The 18,718-nt window shown below is 67.6% G+C and overlaps 1 protein-coding gene across 1 annotated transcript in view; it reads left to right on the top strand.

Moving 5' to 3' along the window:
- CHCHD6 (coiled-coil-helix-coiled-coil-helix domain containing 6) overlaps positions 1–11,428 on the top strand; it is a 91,420-nt gene extending 79,992 nt beyond the window's left edge. The window contains exons 6-8 of the mRNA XM_027957877.2: positions 2,118–2,188; positions 10,330–10,465; positions 11,257–11,428. Of these exons, the coding sequence (XP_027813678.2) occupies positions 2,118–2,188; positions 10,330–10,465; positions 11,257–11,262 (213 nt within the window). The 3' untranslated portion in view covers positions 11,263–11,428. The remainder of the gene's footprint in view (positions 1–2,117; positions 2,189–10,329; positions 10,466–11,256) is intronic.
- Positions 11,429–18,718: the final 7,290 nt, after the last annotated feature.

Below are 18,718 nucleotides of genomic sequence, written 5' to 3'. Positions count from 1 at the left end.
GTTGTTTAATTTTTAATGGCAGCTTTAATTAATGGAGATGAGGTCTTCTGGTTTCAGACTCACTCTGAGCAGCGGGAGCGGGGAGGCCGGCTGTTCACGGGCGGAGGAGGGGCTCCGAATTCCTCGGGTCTGCTTTAGGGGACAGGCGAACGCCAGGTGCAGGAGATGGGGTGCCGCTGGGTTCCCGGGCAGCAGGGCTGGGGGGTCACGGCGCCACCACACTGAAAAATGAAGCCTTGCAGCCCCTGCGGTCGGGCTATGGCGGAACCCCTGGCACGCACAGGGTCCTGGCATGTGTGGGGGATTCCCCGTCCTTCCCGAAGCCCTTGTGTGGAGTCTGTAGGGCCTCGCTCTCAGTGGCTGCAGGCTCAGAAGGCGCACCTTTCAGCAGTCCCAGGAAGCTGGGTGGACGCAGGCTGCTGCTTGCTTCAGGGCAGCGGTGGGGGCAGCCATCCCACACAGGCAGGTCGGACGGGCAGGTGGAGGGTGGGCCTCTGAGTCCTGTGGCCGTGGAGGAAGTGGCTCCGGGGTTATCGGTGCTTCTCTGTCTGCACGCTCTTCCTGTGGCAGACCTCACCTGCCACAGGCCAAGCCCACAGCCTGCCCGGCCGCAGACCCAGGCCCCCCACAGACCCAGGTGCCCCCCCGGCCAGGCCGTGCATGGAGGAGCAGGTCGGAGCCCCCAGGCCCATCCAGCTGTGCTGCTCCCTGGGGAAGACCAGGCGTCAGCACGTCCTCGCAGGGTCCGGGGGAGCCTGGTGGGGTGAGGGGAGCCCCACTCCTTTCCTGACTGTTGCACTGGGTGTTCAGCCCCCAGCGCGGCCCAGAGCTGATTCTCCACCCTTCCTGGGCCCTGCTGCTCCCCGGAGCCCCTTTCGTGTGCCCACCAGGGGGTAGCTCCCTGGGCCAAGGGTCCAGGACAGGGCTGAGGGCCCGGTCCCAGTTCCCCCCCATCAGCCCAGCCCCTGAGGTGGGGCTGGTGCCCACCCTGCCCAGCTCTGACCCTGCCTCCTGTCGCCTCCTCTGGTCCAAGGGGTCCAGGCTGCCCGTGTCTCCCGTGGAGGTGGAGTCGCAGCGCCGGGCTGGGAGGCTGACGGCCGCGGGGGCCCCGCGTGACCAGGCCTCACGCACTGCGGTGGGAAGGGGCGGGCCAAGCCTGGGCAGGCCACTGGGCACCTGCTGGTGTCTGAAGGCAGCCTCGGGGTCAGGCTCCTCCCATGAGGTCCTTCTCAGGACACCCTGGGAGACGTCAGGCCCTCTTGGGGCCTCACTGGAGCTGGTGCTGGGGCAGGCGTGTGTGAGTCTCTCCTGGAAGAGCGGCGTGTGGGCTGCTGGCCCGGTGGCCTGAGGCCGCTCACCCGGCGCAGAGAAGTACCGTCCCCTGCGGCCCCTGCCCCGTTGGCTCCGCCCCCCGTGGCCTCCCCACGGCCCCTGCGCGGGCGGTCCTTGGACGGAGGGCAGCATGCGCCCGGGGCCCGCGGGCCCTGCAGTGGGGCGGGCGTCCTGGGCTGCAGTCTGGCATCTGCGCCTGCAGTGTGGCTTGGGGCAAGTCGCTTCAGATCTCTGGGCGGCAGAGGCCTGTTTGGACCAGACGGCGCTCAGCAGACACCCCAAGGGACAGTGAACGTCCTGGGCTGCGGCCTCGCAGTCTCCAGGTGCTGTGTAGCCCTGAGCGGCCTGTGCTGTGAGCTCACGAGTCGCGGGAGTCGCGTGTGTGACCACGTGTCCATAAAGCTCTCCTACAGGTGGGGGAGGGCTCGCTCAGGGGGGTCCGTGTGTGCCGGGCCCCTGCTGTGCTGCCAGGGGAGTCTGTGGGCCGGGCCGGGCGGCGGGGCGGGGCCGGGGCGGGGCGGCGCGGGGCGGGGCGGGGCGGGGCGGCGGGGCGGGGCGGGGCGGGGCGGCGGGGCGGGGCGGGGCGGGGCGGCGGGGCGGGGCCGGGCCGGGCGGCGGGGCGGGGCCGGGCCGGGCGGCGGGGCGGGGCCGGGCCGGGCGGCGGGGCGGGGCCGGGCCGGGCGGCGGGGCGGGGCCGGGCCGGGCGGCGGGGCGGGGCCGGGCCGGGCGGCGGGGCGGGGCCGCAGGACTTCCCTGCGACCTGTGTCTCTGTGTTCTCTCCGCAGAACCTCGAGGCGTACAGGCTGTCGTCTCAGCAGTTCCATGAGGCAGCCACGAAGATTGAGGGCACCATCAAGTAAGGGCCCCTCCTCCTCCTCCCAGCGAGCCCAGCCGCAGCTAAACACTGCCCCTCGGGGAAACCCGCCCCTGTGCCTCTTCTCGGGCTGCTGGAGGGACACTGACAGTGTCCCTTCCTGCTCACAGGCCCCCACGTCTGTCTCGTGCCAGGGGTCGGGGCAGAGCCACTCCAGGCCCACGTCCTGCGTGTCCTGTAGGCTCAGACCCCCAGGGAGTCAAGAAGGGGTGCTGCCAGCCTCGCGGTCCTGGGGGTTCCGGGGTGGCCTGGCCCTGAGCCACATACCTCTGCAGGATGCTGGTTGGGGGAGCTTGTGCAGGACAGGGCTGAGCTACAGCGTCGTGTCTGTCTGTCCTCCCGTGCTGGGGGCCTGGGGGCGGAGCCTCAGGAAACGGGGCACAGCCGGAGGCAAACGCAGCTGTTACTTGGGGTGCAGACCTAGGAGGGCCCCGTGGGGCAGGAGAGCAGGCCTTGTACAGCGACGAGGGCGCTGCTCTGCTGACCTCCCAGGGGCTTTGTCGTCTCCCAGCCCGTGTGCCCTGGGCCAGAGCACGGGCCCCAGGAAGCATGGTGACTGTGGCTCTGTGCATGGCTGAGAGGTCTGGGCAGCAGTCTGCAGGCCCCGGCTGAAGGCGGTGGCGCCGGAACCCGGGAGCCCTCTGTCCCGAGGGTCCACCTCCAGAGAAACAGGGTGCAGGGCACAGGCTGGCCACCGCCACCCTGGGGCTTCCTGCGTGCTCTCCAGAGGCCGTAGGTTTTATTGCCCAGGACTGGGGCCTGGGTCCCTGGTGCGGTCAGACCCCAGGGAGTCGAGCCCCTGGGTTCTGAAGCTTCTCTGCCTTCCAGCCTCTGGGAAATGGAGCGTATACCTGCGGCCATTATTCCTCAGAACCCCTCAGAGTGTCCCCAAACATCACTCCTGCTGTTACCTCAACCCCCCAATGCATTCGCAAATGAGGGGCGGTTTGGGGCCACTGCTTGGGGCACCCCAAGACCCCAGGACCCCGTGGGTGGCCCCTTGACGGCTGCTGCAGCCCCGCCAGCCGGAGCCTACTGACCGTTGGGGTTACGCTCTGACAGGCTGACCTCCAGCTCCTCCCAGACCCTACTGACTGTTGGGGTCATGCTCTGACAGGCTGACCTCCAGCTCCTCCCAGAGGCTGCTGGCCGTTGGGGTCGCGCTCCGCAGGCTGACCTCCAGCTCCTCCCAGAGGCTGCTGGGGGTGTTGCAGACACGGCCCCTCCGAGCCGCCCCTGGAGCTGCCCTGGCTGCCCCGCTCTTCTGTGGGGGCCGCCGGCAAGCGCCTCCTGGGGACAGTGGTCAGGGTCCCACGGCTCACGGAAGGTGGCGTGCTGTCTCTCTCCTTGTCCGCTGGGTATGTCGCCCTATCCCGGCATCGGCTCCTGGCGGCCCCTCAGGGTCCTTGGCCCCCGGGCCTGGCCCGTGCCCGTTGGGTGTCACTGTTGGAGCCCCGCTGTGGTTTGCTGGTCCGTGGGACCAGGCCACCCCCCTCCCGATGCTGCCTCCTTGGTCAGGGAAACTGGCTGTGCCTCAGACAGGGGTGAGCTTCTCCATACTGGTTAAAAATACGGACTTGCTGCTGCTGCTGCTGCTGCTGCTGCTGCTAAGTCGCTTCAGTCGTGTCTGACTCTGTGCGACCCCGTAGACGGCAGCCCACCAGGCTCCCCAGTCCCTGGGATTCTCCAGGCAAGAACACTGGAGTGGGTTGCCATTTCCTTCTCCAGTGCATGAGAGTGAAAAGTGAAAGTGAAGTCACTCAGTCGTGTCTGACTCTGTGCGACCCCATGGACTGCAGCCCACCAGGCTCCCCCATGCATGGGATTTTCCAGGCAAGAGTGCTGGAGTGGGGTGCCATTGCCTTCTCCGTACAGACTTTCTAAAAGTGAAGAATTGGGGTCACTTTGGTTCTAGATAGCAAAACCAGTGTTATGATATTTAGTTCTTTGTTTTAAAGACACAGCCAGGAGTCGCTTTGGAAAGAGTGTGCGTCTTACGCGTGGCCCTGGGTCCCTAGCGCCTGCACAGCCCTGCCGTGACCCGGTGACCAGTCCTGGGGGCCCAGGCCTGAACAGTTACCAGTCCTGGGGGCCCAGGTCTGCACGGTGACCAGTCCTGGGGGCCTGGGCCTGAACAGTGACAAGTCCTGGGGGCCCAGGCCTGAACCGTGACTAGTCCTGGGGGCCTGGGTCTGCATGGTGACCAGTCCTGGGGGCCCGGGTCTGAACCGTAACTAGTCCTGGGGACCTGGGTCTGCACGGTGACCAGTCCTGGGGGCCTGGGTCTGCATGGTGACCAGTCCTGGGGGCCCGAGCCTGATCCGTGAGCAGTCCTGGGGGCCCGGCTCTGCACGGTGCCTAGTCCTTGGGGCCTGGGATCCCCAGGTGCCTGGTCCTCAGGGCCAGGCTAGAGTCCCAGGGGAGGCCAGCACCTCGTGGTGAGACAGACACCACGCCCGGCGCCTGGCTGGAGCGCGTAGGGTGGGAAGCCTGGTGACAGGAGGCTCTGCTCTCGTGGTTTATTGTTGTGGATTCTGTACATCCACTCAGGACCGTGAGCAGCTTAGTACCAACTGCCTGTTCAAGCAAGGCCAAAAGTCTGGTTGAAGCTGTAAGAGAAAAAATAGGACTTCTGTAATACAAAGCTTGCTGCTCATCATGGATATAAAATTTATGATACTTTCCATACGGTAAAAATGAGCAGTGAAGCTGTGTTTATTTCATCAAAGGCAGCAGAATGTGTCTTGAGGAATTAGAGAACATTAGAAGGGTGATTTGCAGCCTAGCAAACCTCTCACATGTTGAGTGGAGCTGGTCGGGGGGTAAAGTGCACTCGGGGAGGGCTGGGCAGGCCCGGGTCGGTGGGGACAGCGGCCCCGGCTTTTGCTTGGTCTGACGTGGCAGGAAGTGCTCAGCCAAGGAGTTCACGTAGGTTTCACACCGAAGGCCTGGGCCCTCCTGTGCTGTGTGTGTGTGTGTGCACGCTTGTCCTGGGCACAGTAGATCTCTTGCAATGTGTGTGTGTGTGTATGTGGCCTGGGCACAGTGGATCTCTCGTGGTGTGTGTGTGTGCGTGCGTGCGTGTGTGTGTGTGGCCTGGGCACCGTGGATCTCTCGCAGTGTGTGTGTGTGTGTGTGTGTGTGTGTGTGTGTGCGCGCGTGCTTGGCCTGGGCACCGTGGATCTCTCGCAGTGTGTGTGTGTATGTGTGTCTGTGTGTGCGCGCGCGCGCTTGGCCTGGGCACCGTGGATCTCTCGCAGTGTGTGTGTGTGTGCGTGTGTGTGTGTGGGGGGGCCTGGGCACAGCGGATCTCTTGCAGTGTGTGTGTGTGTGTGCGCGCGCGCGCGCTTGGCCTGGGCACCGTGGATCTCTCGCAGTGTGTGTGTGTGTGTGTGTGTGTGTGCGCGCGCGTGCGTGCGTGTGTGTTTGCGCGGCCTGGGCACCGTGGATCTCTCGCAGTGTGCGTGTGTGTGCGTGTGTGTGTGTGTGGGGGGCCTGGGCATAGCGGATCTCTCGCAATGTGTGTGTGTGTGTGTGTGTGTGTGTGCGCGTGCGTGCGCGCTTGGCCTGGGCACCGTGGATCTCTCGCGGTGTGTGTGTGTGTGTGTGTGTGCGCGTGCGTGCGCGCTTGGCCTGGGCACCGTGGATCTCTCGCAGTGTGTGTGTGTGTGTGTGCGTGTGTGTGTGTGACCTGGGCACCGTGGATCTCTCGCAGTGTGTGTGTGTGTGTGTGTGTGTGTGTGTGCGCGCGCGCGCGCGCGCTTGGCCTGGGCAGAGTGGGTCACTCGCAGGCCCCTGCGCATTGAGCTCTGTGGGGCCGGCGTTCCTGTGGGCGGCGGGTGGGAACGGGCAGACGCTTCCTGGACCCTGTCCTCAGTCTCTGCCCGCTCTGTGGACAGCACACTGCCGGGCGTCGGCGGGCTCCTGGAAGCGCCGTCGTGCCCCTCTCCTGGTCCCGTGGCCCTGTCTCTCCGTGTGGGCTTGTGTGCTCACTTTAAATACGCGTGCTGTCCTGCAAGGTCAGAGTTTTCCTTCAGACCTCGCAGAGTCGTTGTTGGGACTTGTGGCCGTGCTGGGTCCTGGTCGCCCTGCACGCGCCTCCTGCAGCGCGGAGGTGTGCGGGCCGCTCACCGTGCGGCGTCCCTGTCCCAGCGCGGCTCCAGCACGCGGGCTCCGTAGTTGGGCTCACGCGTAGTGTACGGCCCTCGGCGTGTGGGTCTCCCCAGACCAGGGGCAGAGCCTGTGTCCCCTGCGTGGACAGGTGGAGTCTAACCTCTGGGCCAGCGGGGAAGTCTTGGCATCAGAGTTTATGTAATCTACTCCGTATTGAAGGGGACTGAGAAGCTTCGCGGCTTTTCTTTCTTCTGCCGATACGATGCCAGCTATGACACGCAGCCTAGACTGACTTCACGCGCGCGTCCTTCGGTCCTCCGAGAGGGGCTTGTTGGTCAGAACACGTGTGTGCAGGCGCACTCGTGTGCACACACACCTGCCGTGGTTTATCCCCACTCAGGCGTGCTTTGCCGGGGCAGCGCCCCCCACCACGTGTCCTTGCAGCTGCAGACGGACCCCAGGGATAGGCCGCAGCCCTGGGGAGACACCGAGCGCGGCTCCCACCCGGCACCACGCCTGCCCGGCCCCCGGTGAGCCTCCTCTCACGGGCGCAGTGCCCTGGACGCCAGACGGAAAGCCGGCCCTGAGGGTCCTGGGCCTCAGCGTGCGGGTAGGGGCTGCTGGCCCGTCTCTGGGCAAAGGGCGAGGGCCGGGCGGGCATGGCTGCGCTGGTGTAAAGGCTTCGGGAGAGCAGGGGCACAGCAGGGTGGAGGCCGCGTCCCGCACGGGGTGCCAGCTCCCAGGGAAGCACGTCAGGTGGCCAGTCAGCCCTGCGTGCTGGGGCTCGGCGGGGCTGGAGCAGGGGGCGGGGACAGCCTGAATTCAGTTCTGCAGGAGATCCTGGCCCAGGCGCCCCACCAGTGGGCTTGGAAAGGCCCCAGGAGTGTCTCAGGACTGGGGGAGCCAGACTGGGGTGCCTCTGGTCAGCAGGAGGTGGACGGCCTCGAGAGAGCAGGGGAAGAGGGGCCCCAGCATCCGGGTCCGGGGGGTCCTCAGGCGTCGCTGCACCTTCCCCGGTACCTCCCACCCCCTGGGCTTCCACCCCCGGGCTGGCTCTCGTGTCCCGCAGGTCCTGGCGTGGGCCTGCTCGGACACCCCTGACCCCCGAGACGTGCTGTCCCCTGGGCCCATGTCCCTTCCACGCGTCTGCTGAGTCAAGAGCTCCTGGGTGGGGGTGGGGCGGACACACGCCTCCCTTGCAGCTTCTTCCCAAAGGGTCAGAGTCAGGAGCGGCCTGCTGGCTCTGTGCATGCGTGTGTCTGTGCACACGTGTGTGTGTGTGTGTGTGTGCGGCCCAGGGAGGAGCGCTGTCAACGGCTAAGCGGCCCTAGGGGTCCGTCTGCGCCCCATCTCCTTGGGGGCGAGCTGTCACAGGGTTGGGTCGAGGTGGAGGCCCCCGTGGCTGCTGGCTGACGGCTGAGCCCACAGGAGTGTCCATGGCGGGGGCAGTGCGTCCTCAGGGAGCAGCTGGGCCTGCCCGGCCCTGACAGAGACAGACGCCTGGCCCCAGGGAGCCCCCCAGCCCCGCTCCGCCTGCGTGGCTCAGGAAGGAGGTGTCGGAAGCATGTCTGTCAGCCAGGTTCCGCTGCAGCCCCCGGGGGGCGGTTATGTCAGCAGTGGTGACGGGAGAAGGGCAGTGATGCGCTCTCGTTGGCGGAAGGAGAGCCTTTCGAGGGACACGCGAGGGGGCTGGGCTTGGGCGTGTGAGCAGCGGGGTTGGCAGGTTTGGGGGAGCCGGCCCCCCACTGGCATGGGTGCCCACACATGGCTGGGCATCAGCCCTCCCACTTGGGAATGTCCGGCTCCACGGGGAACTGGAGTCCCGTGTGTCTTCTGCTTCTTTTCTATACCCTTGGTGGTTTCTTCCCTGGAATCTTCGGGGAGTTTTCCAGAATCGGAGTGGATCTCAGTGGATGCAGCGTGGAGCCTGGGGGCCGTAGAGCCAGACAAGCAGGCCATTAGGCTTGCGTGTCGCGTGCGGTGTGGCCTTGGGCGGGTCACCTAAGCCCTCTGATACCAGCGTCCCCACCTGCAGAATGGGCCACTGTGTGGGTTCGGATCCAGCAAGCTGGTTCTCAGAACGACCTGGACCTCAGGCTTGGCCGGGGCAGCCTGGAGGCGGCCTTCCCAGCCGAGCCGTTTGCTGAGGAGCCCTCTGTCATGGAGGATGCGGCTCCCTCTGTGTTAGAAAGGACCGGCCAGCCGTCTGCCTCCTGCTGGCTTCTGCCCAGCCGGCGCTCCACTGCTTCCCTACACGGCCGACCGTGTTTCCTGGGCTTCTGCGGCCGGTGGGCAGCTCCCCCAGAAGCTCGAGGGTCTCGGGCCTGTGTCCAGCGTGTCCAGCTTCTGTGCTGCCGGGAGGCCTGGCGTCCTCGGCTCGTGGGCGCGTCTCTGCAGCCTCTGCACTGGTGTCACGTGGCTTCTCCTGGTGATGTGTCCCTCCTCCTCTGGGGGGATACTCGTCACTCTGGATCAGGGGCCAACCCCACCCTCACCCACCGTATCCTCCAAGACCTCGTTTCCAGCTGAGGCCGCGTCCTGAGTTTCCAGCCTTGCCCAGCCCCCGGTCCCGCCCTCTGCCCCCCATTGAGGCTGGTGTGAAGGACAGCAGGGGATGCCAGGCTGGAGCACTCTCCAGGCGCAGGGCTCCTGGCCCAGGGCCAGCGGGGTGGAGGAGGGCAGGGGGAAATGCACAGGAAGGTGTTTCAGGGAGGGCGGGGGAGAGGGGGTGCCTGTCCGGAGGCATTTGAAAGGCCCTCCGTTAGCCTCGTCCACATCAGAGGGCCTGGGGCTTGGAGAGGGGGGCGTCATGCAGCGCTGGGGCCCAGGTGGTCAGAGACTGGGGCGAGGGCCACTGAGCCCCCCTCCTGCCTTCACCGGTGAACAGGGGCACTCTGAGCTGTGCCGCAAGCAGCGTTCTGTCCTGGCACCTGCAGGGGCTGGACTTTCAGGACTGGACCTGGGGCAGAACCGTTGTCCTCCTGCAGGCCCTGGGAGATGGGAGCAGGGTCCTGCCCTGGTGCCCGAGCTCGGCCCGGGCCCCAGGGCTCCCACGTGGACCCACCTGGCGCCCTGGAGACTCTGAGCGTGTGTCCTGGAGCCTCCTGGTCTCAGCTGCCCGTGGGGGGGGTGCAGGGTGAGAGATGGCACCCTGCCTGGAGCTGCAGGGGCAGGGTCCTCAGCACATGTGTCCTGGGGCGTGAGAGCACGTGTGTGTGTGTGCACATGAGTGTGTGCACAAGTGTGAGCGTGTGTACGTGCGTCTGCATGTGTGTGCACGTGTGTGCATGTGGGTGCCCATGTGAGTGTGTTTCCGTGTGAGTGGGCACACACGTGAGTGCACATGTGAGCGTGTACCTGTGCACACAGGTGTGACAGGGTGTGTGCGGGGTAGCATGTCAGGCCCTGGGAGGGGCCGTGGGGGAGGGGCCGTGGGGGAGGGGCCATGGGGGAGGGGCCGTGGGGGAGGGGCCGTGGGGGAGGGGCGGGTGGGAGGGGCCGTGGGGGAGGGGCGGGTGGGGGGGCCGTGGGGGAGGGGCGGGTGGGAGGGGCCGTGGGGGAGGGGCGGGTGGGAGGGGCCGTGGGGGAGGGGCGGGTGGGAGGGGCCGTGGGGGAGGGGCCGGGGGAGGGGCCATGGGGGAGGCGCCAGAACGGAGCTGATTTGACGGTGAGCTCTGCTTCGCCTTGTGTGTCTGCTTCACGCTTTGAGAAAGAGAAATCCGCCGCTCTTCAGATAAGTGTGTGTGGAGTCTAGTGTGTGGCCCAGGCCTCCCTTGATGAGCGCAGCAGGGACGGTGACCCCCAGGCCCCTGCGGACACTCCTGGGAGGGGTCTGGGCGTCTCTGCTCTGCCCTGGGCGCGCCGTGGTCATCCCGTGTCCTGCGTCCTGCGTGTGTTAGCTGTGAACTCAGACAGCTCTGGGGGAGAAGCGGGCCCACAGCAGGGCGGGTGGGCGGGGAGCCCCGCGGGCCCTCTGGGGTGACCGCAGCCCCCCGCCCCCGTGTCCACAGGCCGCGCAGGGTGGAGCCCGTGTGCTCCGGGCTGCAGGCCCAGATCCTGCACTGCTACCGCGCCCGCCTGCAGGAGGTGCTGCTCTGCGCCGACCTGGTGAGGGCTTACCAGCACTGCGTCAGCTCTGCACACAAGGTACGCGGGGCCTCCCCTGGGCTCGGGCGGGGCGTGGGCGGGCCGGTGGGCACCAAGTCAGCGAGGCTGGGTCAAGCCAGGCCCTGGCCTCCGGGGTGCCCCCGTCCTGACGTCTGGGCAGTGGGGGAGGAGGCCCGATGCGGGGCAGGGCTGTGGCTGTGGGCTGCACCCCGTGGGAGGCAGAGTGCCCAGGCAGCAGAGGGCAGTGTGCGGCCTGGTGGCCCTGGTCTGGGGGTGGAAGTGGGGTGTGGTGGTCCCGGGCTGACCTTGAGGCCCTGCCTTGACCCTCCCGGCCGACCCCCAGGCCCCCGAGAGCTCCGGGCTGCCTGGGGGGCACCAGGGAGGGGCAGGTGCCCGTGGGTGCCCCTGGGCCTGGGCCAGCTGCAGCCCTGCCACCCGTGTTGCTGAGCAGGTCCCCCCAGAACGCACCTTAGGGTGGGGGCCATCCAGGCAGCTTCACTGGGAGAATCGGAGCCACAGAGAGAGAGCAGAGGGAGCCCTCCGTGGGCTGAGGGGAGCCGTTCTCTGGACCGAGGCTGGGCCCAGGGCCGGGGTGGGAAGCCCCGGGCGCGGAGCCAAGGGGGCTCCATCCAGGCCTGGGAGCCGCTGGGGAGGACCCCTGCTCATCAGTGGTGGAGCAGGCTGGGCCCAGGGCCGGGCCGGGAAGCCACGGACGCGGAGCCAAGGGGGCTCCATCCAGGCCTGGGGGCCGCTGGGGAGGACCCCCGCTCAGCACTGGTGGAGCAGAGCTGGGGCCAGTGCGCCTGGCAACTGGGCTCTTCTCCTTACAGGGCTGATGCAGCCTCGCCCCGGACCCGCCATGACGTGGAGCCTGAAGCCTGGACCTGCTGTGAGGCCACTGTCCAGACCCCGGCTGCGGCCTCCCTGCCGGTGCCCCTGCCCCTGCGCTGGAGAAGGCATGTGTGTGCCCCGCTCACAGACAAATAAAGCAGACGTCCTGTGCCTGGTGGTCTGTGGGCTGCCTCCTCGTGCGCGCACAGCCCCCGCGCCCCAGCCCCCAGCGCCTCCTGCAGAGACCATCAGGGTCCATCCTGCTGAGCGGCGTAGTCCAGGGCCCTTAGGAGTTCGGGGGCGGGTCAGCGGACACAGCAGGCCGAGCCCAGGGCTGGAACTGGCAGGACTGGACGTGAGTGGGCAGGGAGGACTAGACTGACTTCCGGCCGGGTGAGCTGGTTCTGGGAGCTGCAGATTGAGGGACTGCGTGACGGGGGTGACACCTGGGTGCGGGACTGGGGCCGGGCGGCGTCCGGGGCTGGGCGGGTCGCCAGCTGCACGTGGGCTGAGGAGACGCCCCCCAGAAACTCGGGCGGCTCCCCGGCTCAGCAGGGGCCGCGCAGGCAGAGATGGCAGCCAGAGGGCCCAGCCCCGTGTGGTCCGCCGGGGGTCGCAGGTCGCCAGCTCATGGAGCCCCCGCGGCCCTCCTGAGGCCCCGGCAGGAGCCTCTGGTGCCCAGGGCCGCACCCAGCCTCCGAGTCTCCTGCCCAGGAGGCAGGCTTGCCGCAGCTGTGCGGTGGCCCGTGTGCCCCGTTGCGTGTGCGCACGCCTGCACGCCTGTGCCCGAGTCTCAGCCGCCCGTGCCTCCGCGTGCTTCTGCCCCGGCTCCCTTTTGCCCCAGCGCTTCCCTGGGCTCCCTGGGCTCCGAGCCAGGCTTCCCTGGTCAGAGTCCTCCCACCCCCAGGGTGGCTGCGCCCGAGTGTGGTGTGTACCTTTGAGCCTGTGTCTGGGCCCGCGTCTCCAGGCCCTGCACGTGGCCATCCGTGGCAGGAAGCAGGGCCTGGGAGTGTGGCGTGGCTGAGGCCCCAGGGCAGGCGTGCTGGGCCCAGGTCCCGCTGGGCGACTGTCCGCGGGGCTGGGTTCCTGTCCCACCCAGTCACTGGGGTCAGCATGGCATGCCAGCTGGGACGTCCAGGGTCCAGCCAGGAGCCAGGAAGCCCCGACCAGTGAGACAGAGAGCAAACCCACAAGGTGGTCCCCGAGGACCCAGAGGAGTAAAGGCCCAGGGGTGTCATGGTGAGCCCCACGTGCGCAGCAGCGGCACGCTCCCACCACCCCGGCTGGGGCGGGCGGGCGGGGGTGGGCAGTGACCCACGGGAGGCCAGGCCCAGGGGAGGCAGCTGCTCCCGCCTTCACAGCTGCGTCTCAGGGCCATGCCAGGTGCCACGGTCAGTGGGCGAGGACAGGGCCCTGCCGCTCAGGGCCCTCCTGCCTGCGGCCTGCGGCCTGAGTCTGCTCCCTCCAGTAAGTAGCTTCGCTCCAGAGCAGCTTGGTGGAGTGGGCACGGAGGCCGCGCGCCCGGCGACCGCCCGCTGGAGTGCGCACGGAGGCCACGCGCCCGGTGACTGCCTGCTGGAGTGGGCACGGAGGCCGCATGCCCACCTGCCCCCACCCCCGCACCGTCCCTTTTGGCCAATGCTGGCCCCAGGGTCAGTTCCTGATGGGCGCCCTGCATGCTTCTCTCTGCCCGGGAGTCCCAGGGCCCCCATGTCCGTACCCCAGGCCTGTGGTCCGGAGCGCCGACCTGGGGCCTCCATCGAGGCCACAGTGCTCGGGAGAGGCCTTCCCGGGGAGCCGAGTCCCCCCACGCCGATCACAGCGGAGGCGACAAGGCTGCGTACAGGCTCTGCCCGCCAGCTCCGCAGCCATGGGGCCCCCGGAGCCTGAACCTGGAGCTCGGCAGTCGATCCAGAAGCTCAGTCGTGGAGAGGCACAGGTCGCCCGTGCGCACATGGCGGCCCTGGGGGCGGGTGGGGTGCGCCCGGCTTGCCCCGCGCTTCCGTGCGCTCAGGGTCCTGCTGTTGGTGGGGGTTTGTGTGACTGTTTTCTGCTCCCGACTGCGATGCCTCTCTAGCACCACCGCCCCCGCCTCCAGAGGCTCATGGCAGTGCCGACCCGCGCCCGCATTTGGGGGCTCCCGCCTTCATTTCCTGCTGGCTGGCGGGCCCAGTGGGCCCCTCTCTGCAGAGTGGACCTCCTTGAGCAAAGGACGTCATACGTTCCCAGCAGGCAGCGGGGGTGTGAAGCCTGCCGAGCGTTCACTGGGGACCAGAGGGTTTGGGGAGCCGGGAGCCAGGAGTGGGGGCTGCCCACACCCAGAGCTGCAGCCGGCCCCCGGGGCTCCCCGGGGAGGCCTCTCCCAGGCACTATGGCCTCGATGGAGGCCCCAGGTTGGCGCTCCAGACCACAGGCCTGGGTCCCGCTCCAGGAAGACACTTCCGCTCTGCACCTGACAACCTGCCTCGTTAGATTTAATGGGCTGGCCATTCCCGGCGAGTAAACATCAGCTAATTGTGAAGACGCATCTGCTGGGGCTTAGCTGTGGAACAGGTAGGCCGGTTACGTGGTGTTCAGCCTCAAAGTGCAGGCGCCCACGAGGAGGCCCGCAGAGGGAGGGCGGCACCCCAGGCCGCCTGGAGCGCGGGGTCCCCGCGACACGAGGGACCCCTACTCAAGCTGACGTGGGGAGGGTCGCTGGCTCGTGTGGCAGGGAGTCCAGTCAACGCGGCTGGATCAAGGGGCTCAGACGCGGGGACCGGGCCTGGCCACTCTGATCCCCTCGGGCCCCACGAAGGGCCTGCAGCGCCCACCTTCTTGAGAGTGCGTGCCCCTCTGGGTCCAGCATGGGGCTACGTGCAGACAGCATGCCTCCCGGGGCCTCAGCGGGCCATCACCCGGGCCTCTGGGGGTTCGAAGCCAGCAGGCGTCCAGCGGGATCTGCCCTCTCAGCCACAGTCCTGTCGGATCACACCGCAGAGTGGCTCCCAGGGCCGGTTCATGTGCTGGGTTCCAGGAGGGTGACGAGGGGTCCCGAAGTGGCCCCGTTGGACCGTTTCCGAAACCTGTTGGCAGGAGATGGAGGCCCGCAAGGCGGCTGGGGGCAGGGGTGCTGCGGGTCCTCTCTGCAGAGAGGCAGGGGCGTCCTGGGTGAATCTCTGCCAGGACGCAGGGAGCTGGGGACACTGTGCTTCCAGGAGGTGACCAGGGCCCGGTGGGGAGGTGGCCTTTCCTGGGGCTTCGTTTGTGCACCGCTTGGATTTTTTTTTTCACCATGAGCGTAATATTTTAATAATTAAAAGCCCTGTTTTAATTGCTTAGAAAGCCAAGAGGCCAGGCGTCTTGGAAGTCGGGCTTGTGGAGCAGCCGTCACACCAGGGGCGTCGCGCCCCCTGGCAGTTTACATCACAGTGAGCAGTGGGAAGGGTCAGTCACACGGCTCCAGGGGGCCCAGTGTGCTGCTGGGCTCGTCACCCCCGAGAGTGCACGTGCAAGGAGCTGGAGCTGAGCAACAGACGCCCAGCGACACGCTTGGGCTCCTGGAGCCAGCCGTGCCTGAAGCGGGCGTCCGCGTCACTGAACGCGTCCTTGCGTGAAGCGGAGCCTGGTTTTCATCAGGACTGTTTCTGCCTTCCGTTTCTCTGGTGTTCACTCTGGCAGCTAGGGATTTCAGATGTCCTCCCAGAGCCCCGCCTGCCCCGCAGTGCTTGGGGCTGAGGCACCATGTGGCCAGGTCTCGGCTCTCTCTGCCGCCCCCTGCCCTTTGCGGGGCCTGTGCCAGGGTGGGGGGTGGCATGGCTGCCCGCAGCCCCCCCACCAAGGACACAGGAGATGGGGGACTGGCCCTGTCTGCTCCTCACTCTCCTTGCCAGGGACCCCGCGATGGCACTGCCTGGAGGAGCCGCAGGTGCTGACCTGCATTCAGGCCCAGAGCCCACCGGCCTGGGGCTGCTGCTGACCAGCCGGTGGGCAGGGCTTAGGGAGGCTTCCCGGGAGAGGCGGGCCGGGCAAGGTCAGCAGGGTGACCTCACGGGGACGGGGAAACAGCATCACATGGGGAGCTCGTGGTGGGTTCGGGAAATCACAGAGATTCCCTGTGACAAGGCGTGGGGGGCAGGAAGGGGCCTCGTGTGAAGAGGGACGTTCACGGCCCCTCCCTGCCGGCGGAGCTTGTGGTAGATTTGGGAAATCACAGAGATTCCCTGGGACAAGGCGTGGGGGGCAGGAAGGGGCCTCGGGTGGAGAGGGACGTTCACGGCCCTCCCTGCCGGCGGAGCTTGCGGGAGATCCGGGAAATCACAGATTTCCCTGTGACAAGGCGTGGGGGGCAGGAAGGGGCCCCTGAGCCTGGTCCTCGCCTTGGAGAGGGACGTTCATGGCCCCTCCCTGCCGGCAGGCGGGGCAGCTGGGGAGTCCCCATGAGCTCCTCTGGCCCTCACAGTGACCCCGAGACCCCCAGAAGGCGCAGAGGGGTGGGGCCCTGGCAGGCGTGGAGCTGGGGGGGGGGGGGTTGGGACCCTGAGTCTCTGCCTCCGAAGCCTCTGCTCTCCTACACGGAGCCGCAGGATGCAGGGACCTCCCCCAGGGAGGGTTTTCTCAGAAAGGGTGGCAGGCAGGGGAACTCGGGTGGCTCCAAAGCCTTCCTGGAAACTCTCACCATCACTGCTCCCACACTGAGCCCCCCTGTGCCCACCGGCGGCCACTGAGGGGCACAGGGTGGGCCAGGAGGGGGCCTGGGTCTGACTGCAGGGGACAGCCTGCCCAGCTGTGCGGCTCAGTGGCGGAGTGGAGACTCGGGCTGGTACCTGGCCCCCCATCCTGGGTCGAGGCCCCCAGCCTCCTGGGCCCCCTCAACATGTGAACTAGGGGCGTTGGCACGCTCGGGGCTCCAGTCGGGAGCCTCTCCGAGGAGGTGACGTGCTGGGAGACTGGAGTCGTGGGGATGTGGTCAGGAGGGGTGGCCGGCCAGGTCCTGTGGGGGTCTCCACTGGCGGGGCGTCCACTGTCCAGCCTGCCCAGCCATGAGGCCTCAGGCACAGCTCTGCTTCCAGAGGGGCAGCTGTGGAGGGTCCCCTTCACCTGCCTACTTGGAGGTGAGCGTTGTCTCCAGGGACGGCTTCCCGGGGCGTTAGGGCAGGGTGGAGGCCTGCACCCTCTCCCGACCCCCAGCGCCCACAACCCAGGGGACAGTCCTGCAGCGTGGGTGCTGACGCCCGTGCCTGGCATGTGTCGGTCCCATGTCCCCCGCCACAAGAGCGCAGAGTTGGCCCTGCCTGGCTGACTCCGCCCCCCGGAGCCTGCTCCAGCCCCGAACGCCGTCATGCTGAAGTTCCCGGCGCGGACCTGGCGCCGCTGCCCCCTCCTGGGTGCTGCCGGCTGCCTTCCTGCCGCGGTGTGCCCGCAGGGGCAGCCGTCCAGTGCTGCGTCCAGCACGCCTGATGCTCAGCGGAGGTGCCCGGCACCTGCCATGTCCGTGTCCACGCCGTGGCTGTCCCAGGCATGGCCCTTCCACACCGGGGCCTCTGACGGCAGGAGTGGCAATGCAGGCCCCAAGAAGCCCCCGCTTCTCTCCCCCAAGCCAGCCGCTCCCTCGCGTCACCTGCACGTTGGTGTCCATCGGCCCTGTGCCCCCAGGCTGGCTCCCGGTGCCCCTCTGACGGCCACTGGGTGGGGTCCTGCACGTATGGGGGCTGTGGGCTGAGACCCCTGTCTGCATCTCCACCCTGGGTTCACAGCTGGCCGCCTCTGACCCTGTGGGCGTGGGCAGCCGGGTTGCGGGTTACTTTGGGTGGGAGTGCCACCTCCTGGGGATTTCAGCACAGCGAGGGCTTGGGGTACTTCCAGGCTCTCACCCCTGGGCTGCAGGGTGCAGGGGCCACTGGGCCCCACCCAGGGTGGAGGCCACGGTCCTGCTGAGGGCAGCCATCCAAGGACCGTCCCCTGTGAGCTGCCTGTGACCCTCAGGGCGATGGGCACCCACTCGGGACCCCCAGGGCTGGCGTGTGCTGTGCCAGCTGCAGACCCTATCGGGGGTCTTCCTGCTGGTTCCCTCCAGCCTGCCCGATGCTGCAGGGCAGGAACCCACCAGCCAGCCTGTATCACTGTTTACATCGGTCACCCACTTGTTCCCTGAAGCCGTCTCACTCTGCAGCCCCAGGACAGGGTGTCCCCATGCCGCCACAGCTCTCAGGGGTGTCTGTGGAGTGGCAGCAGGGGCTCTGCTCCTGTCTTCCCTACAGCACGGTGCTGACAGTGACCTGGCTGCCTCCCCAAGGACGGCGATTCTGAGCCCAGGCTCACCACCACTGGCCAAGAGTGGGCCAAGAAGCCCGAGGAAGCTGCAGTCAGGAAGGCTTCCTGGAAGCGGAGGGCACTTTGGGCCTTGAGAGGTTGGCAGCAGTGGGGGTCCCCCGGCCGAGGGCACAGCAGGGGTGCAGGCCCGGTGGACCCGGGGGGAGGAGGCCAGTGGCCGGCTGGGGCCCTGTCTGCCACTTCCAGCAGCTTGCTGAATGCCTGCACCTGGGCTTTCTCTGGGGACTCCCTGCCCGAAGCCGCCCTCACTCGGAGAGCTCCCTGCACCAGTACGGCCCTGAGAGGCTCTACTCCCGGCTGCAGCGACTGGTCCGTGGGGGCCTGTGATCCAGCCCACTCATGAGGGTCCATCCTGGGACTCCTCCCGGACCTGCTGGGCAAGGAGCACCTGGAACTGCCAAGGCCACCAGGCACAGAGGCCACCGTGGGCGTGACCTCGGGCAGCGGGGAATGTGCCCTGCCCCTTGCAGCTCCCCGACCCCCTGGGAGCTCAGATCAGGTGAGGCCTGTCCGCTCGACCACCGGGCCTGCTGGGAGGGAGGGCGAGGTTGGGGGGCCTCCCTCAGAGCCTGCCCCCTGGGCGAGCCCTGCTCCTGCTCTGGGACATGGCTCTCTGTGCACCCTTCCATCTTCGTCTCCTTGACGCTGCCCCCTGGGAGACCCCCATCCTCGCCCCACCCAGTGGATGGAGTGGGCTTCCCAGAGGCAATGGTGACTGCAGCCACCCTGCGTGCCCAGTGGCGGCCAGCGCTCACCCCTCAGGGTGCTGCACACTCAGCCCCTGGAGGATCTGCCCAGGAGGGTCCCTCCCTCCTCCGACCCTTGCGGAGAGGCCCCCAGAGTTCCTTTTGCACAAAGCTCTGAGGTGGAGATGCAGAAGCGGTCCCGAAGGGGCATGCACATTTGGAAGCGCCCGCCCCCCACCCGTCCCCAGTGGATTTGATTCTGGCTCTTGCGATTGTTTCCCGCAGCCCCACACACTGCCCTCTCGAATGGCAACAGAAGCGAAACCCACACAGGAAACCCAAGGAGGAAGAGCCCAGTGCCCGCTGACTCATTTCCCTCCATGTGAGGGGACGGGGCGGGGTGGGGGGTTTGCCTGGGCCACAGCCTCCAGCCCACAAGGTTCCCTTCTCTGCTCCCCTCTCC

The sequence above is a fragment of the Ovis aries genome, chromosome 19, assembly GCF_016772045.2.
Source record: "Ovis aries strain OAR_USU_Benz2616 breed Rambouillet chromosome 19, ARS-UI_Ramb_v3.0, whole genome shotgun sequence".
NCBI lineage: Eukaryota > Metazoa > Chordata > Mammalia > Artiodactyla > Bovidae > Ovis > Ovis aries.
This window is presented reverse-complemented; position numbering and strand designations above follow the sequence as displayed.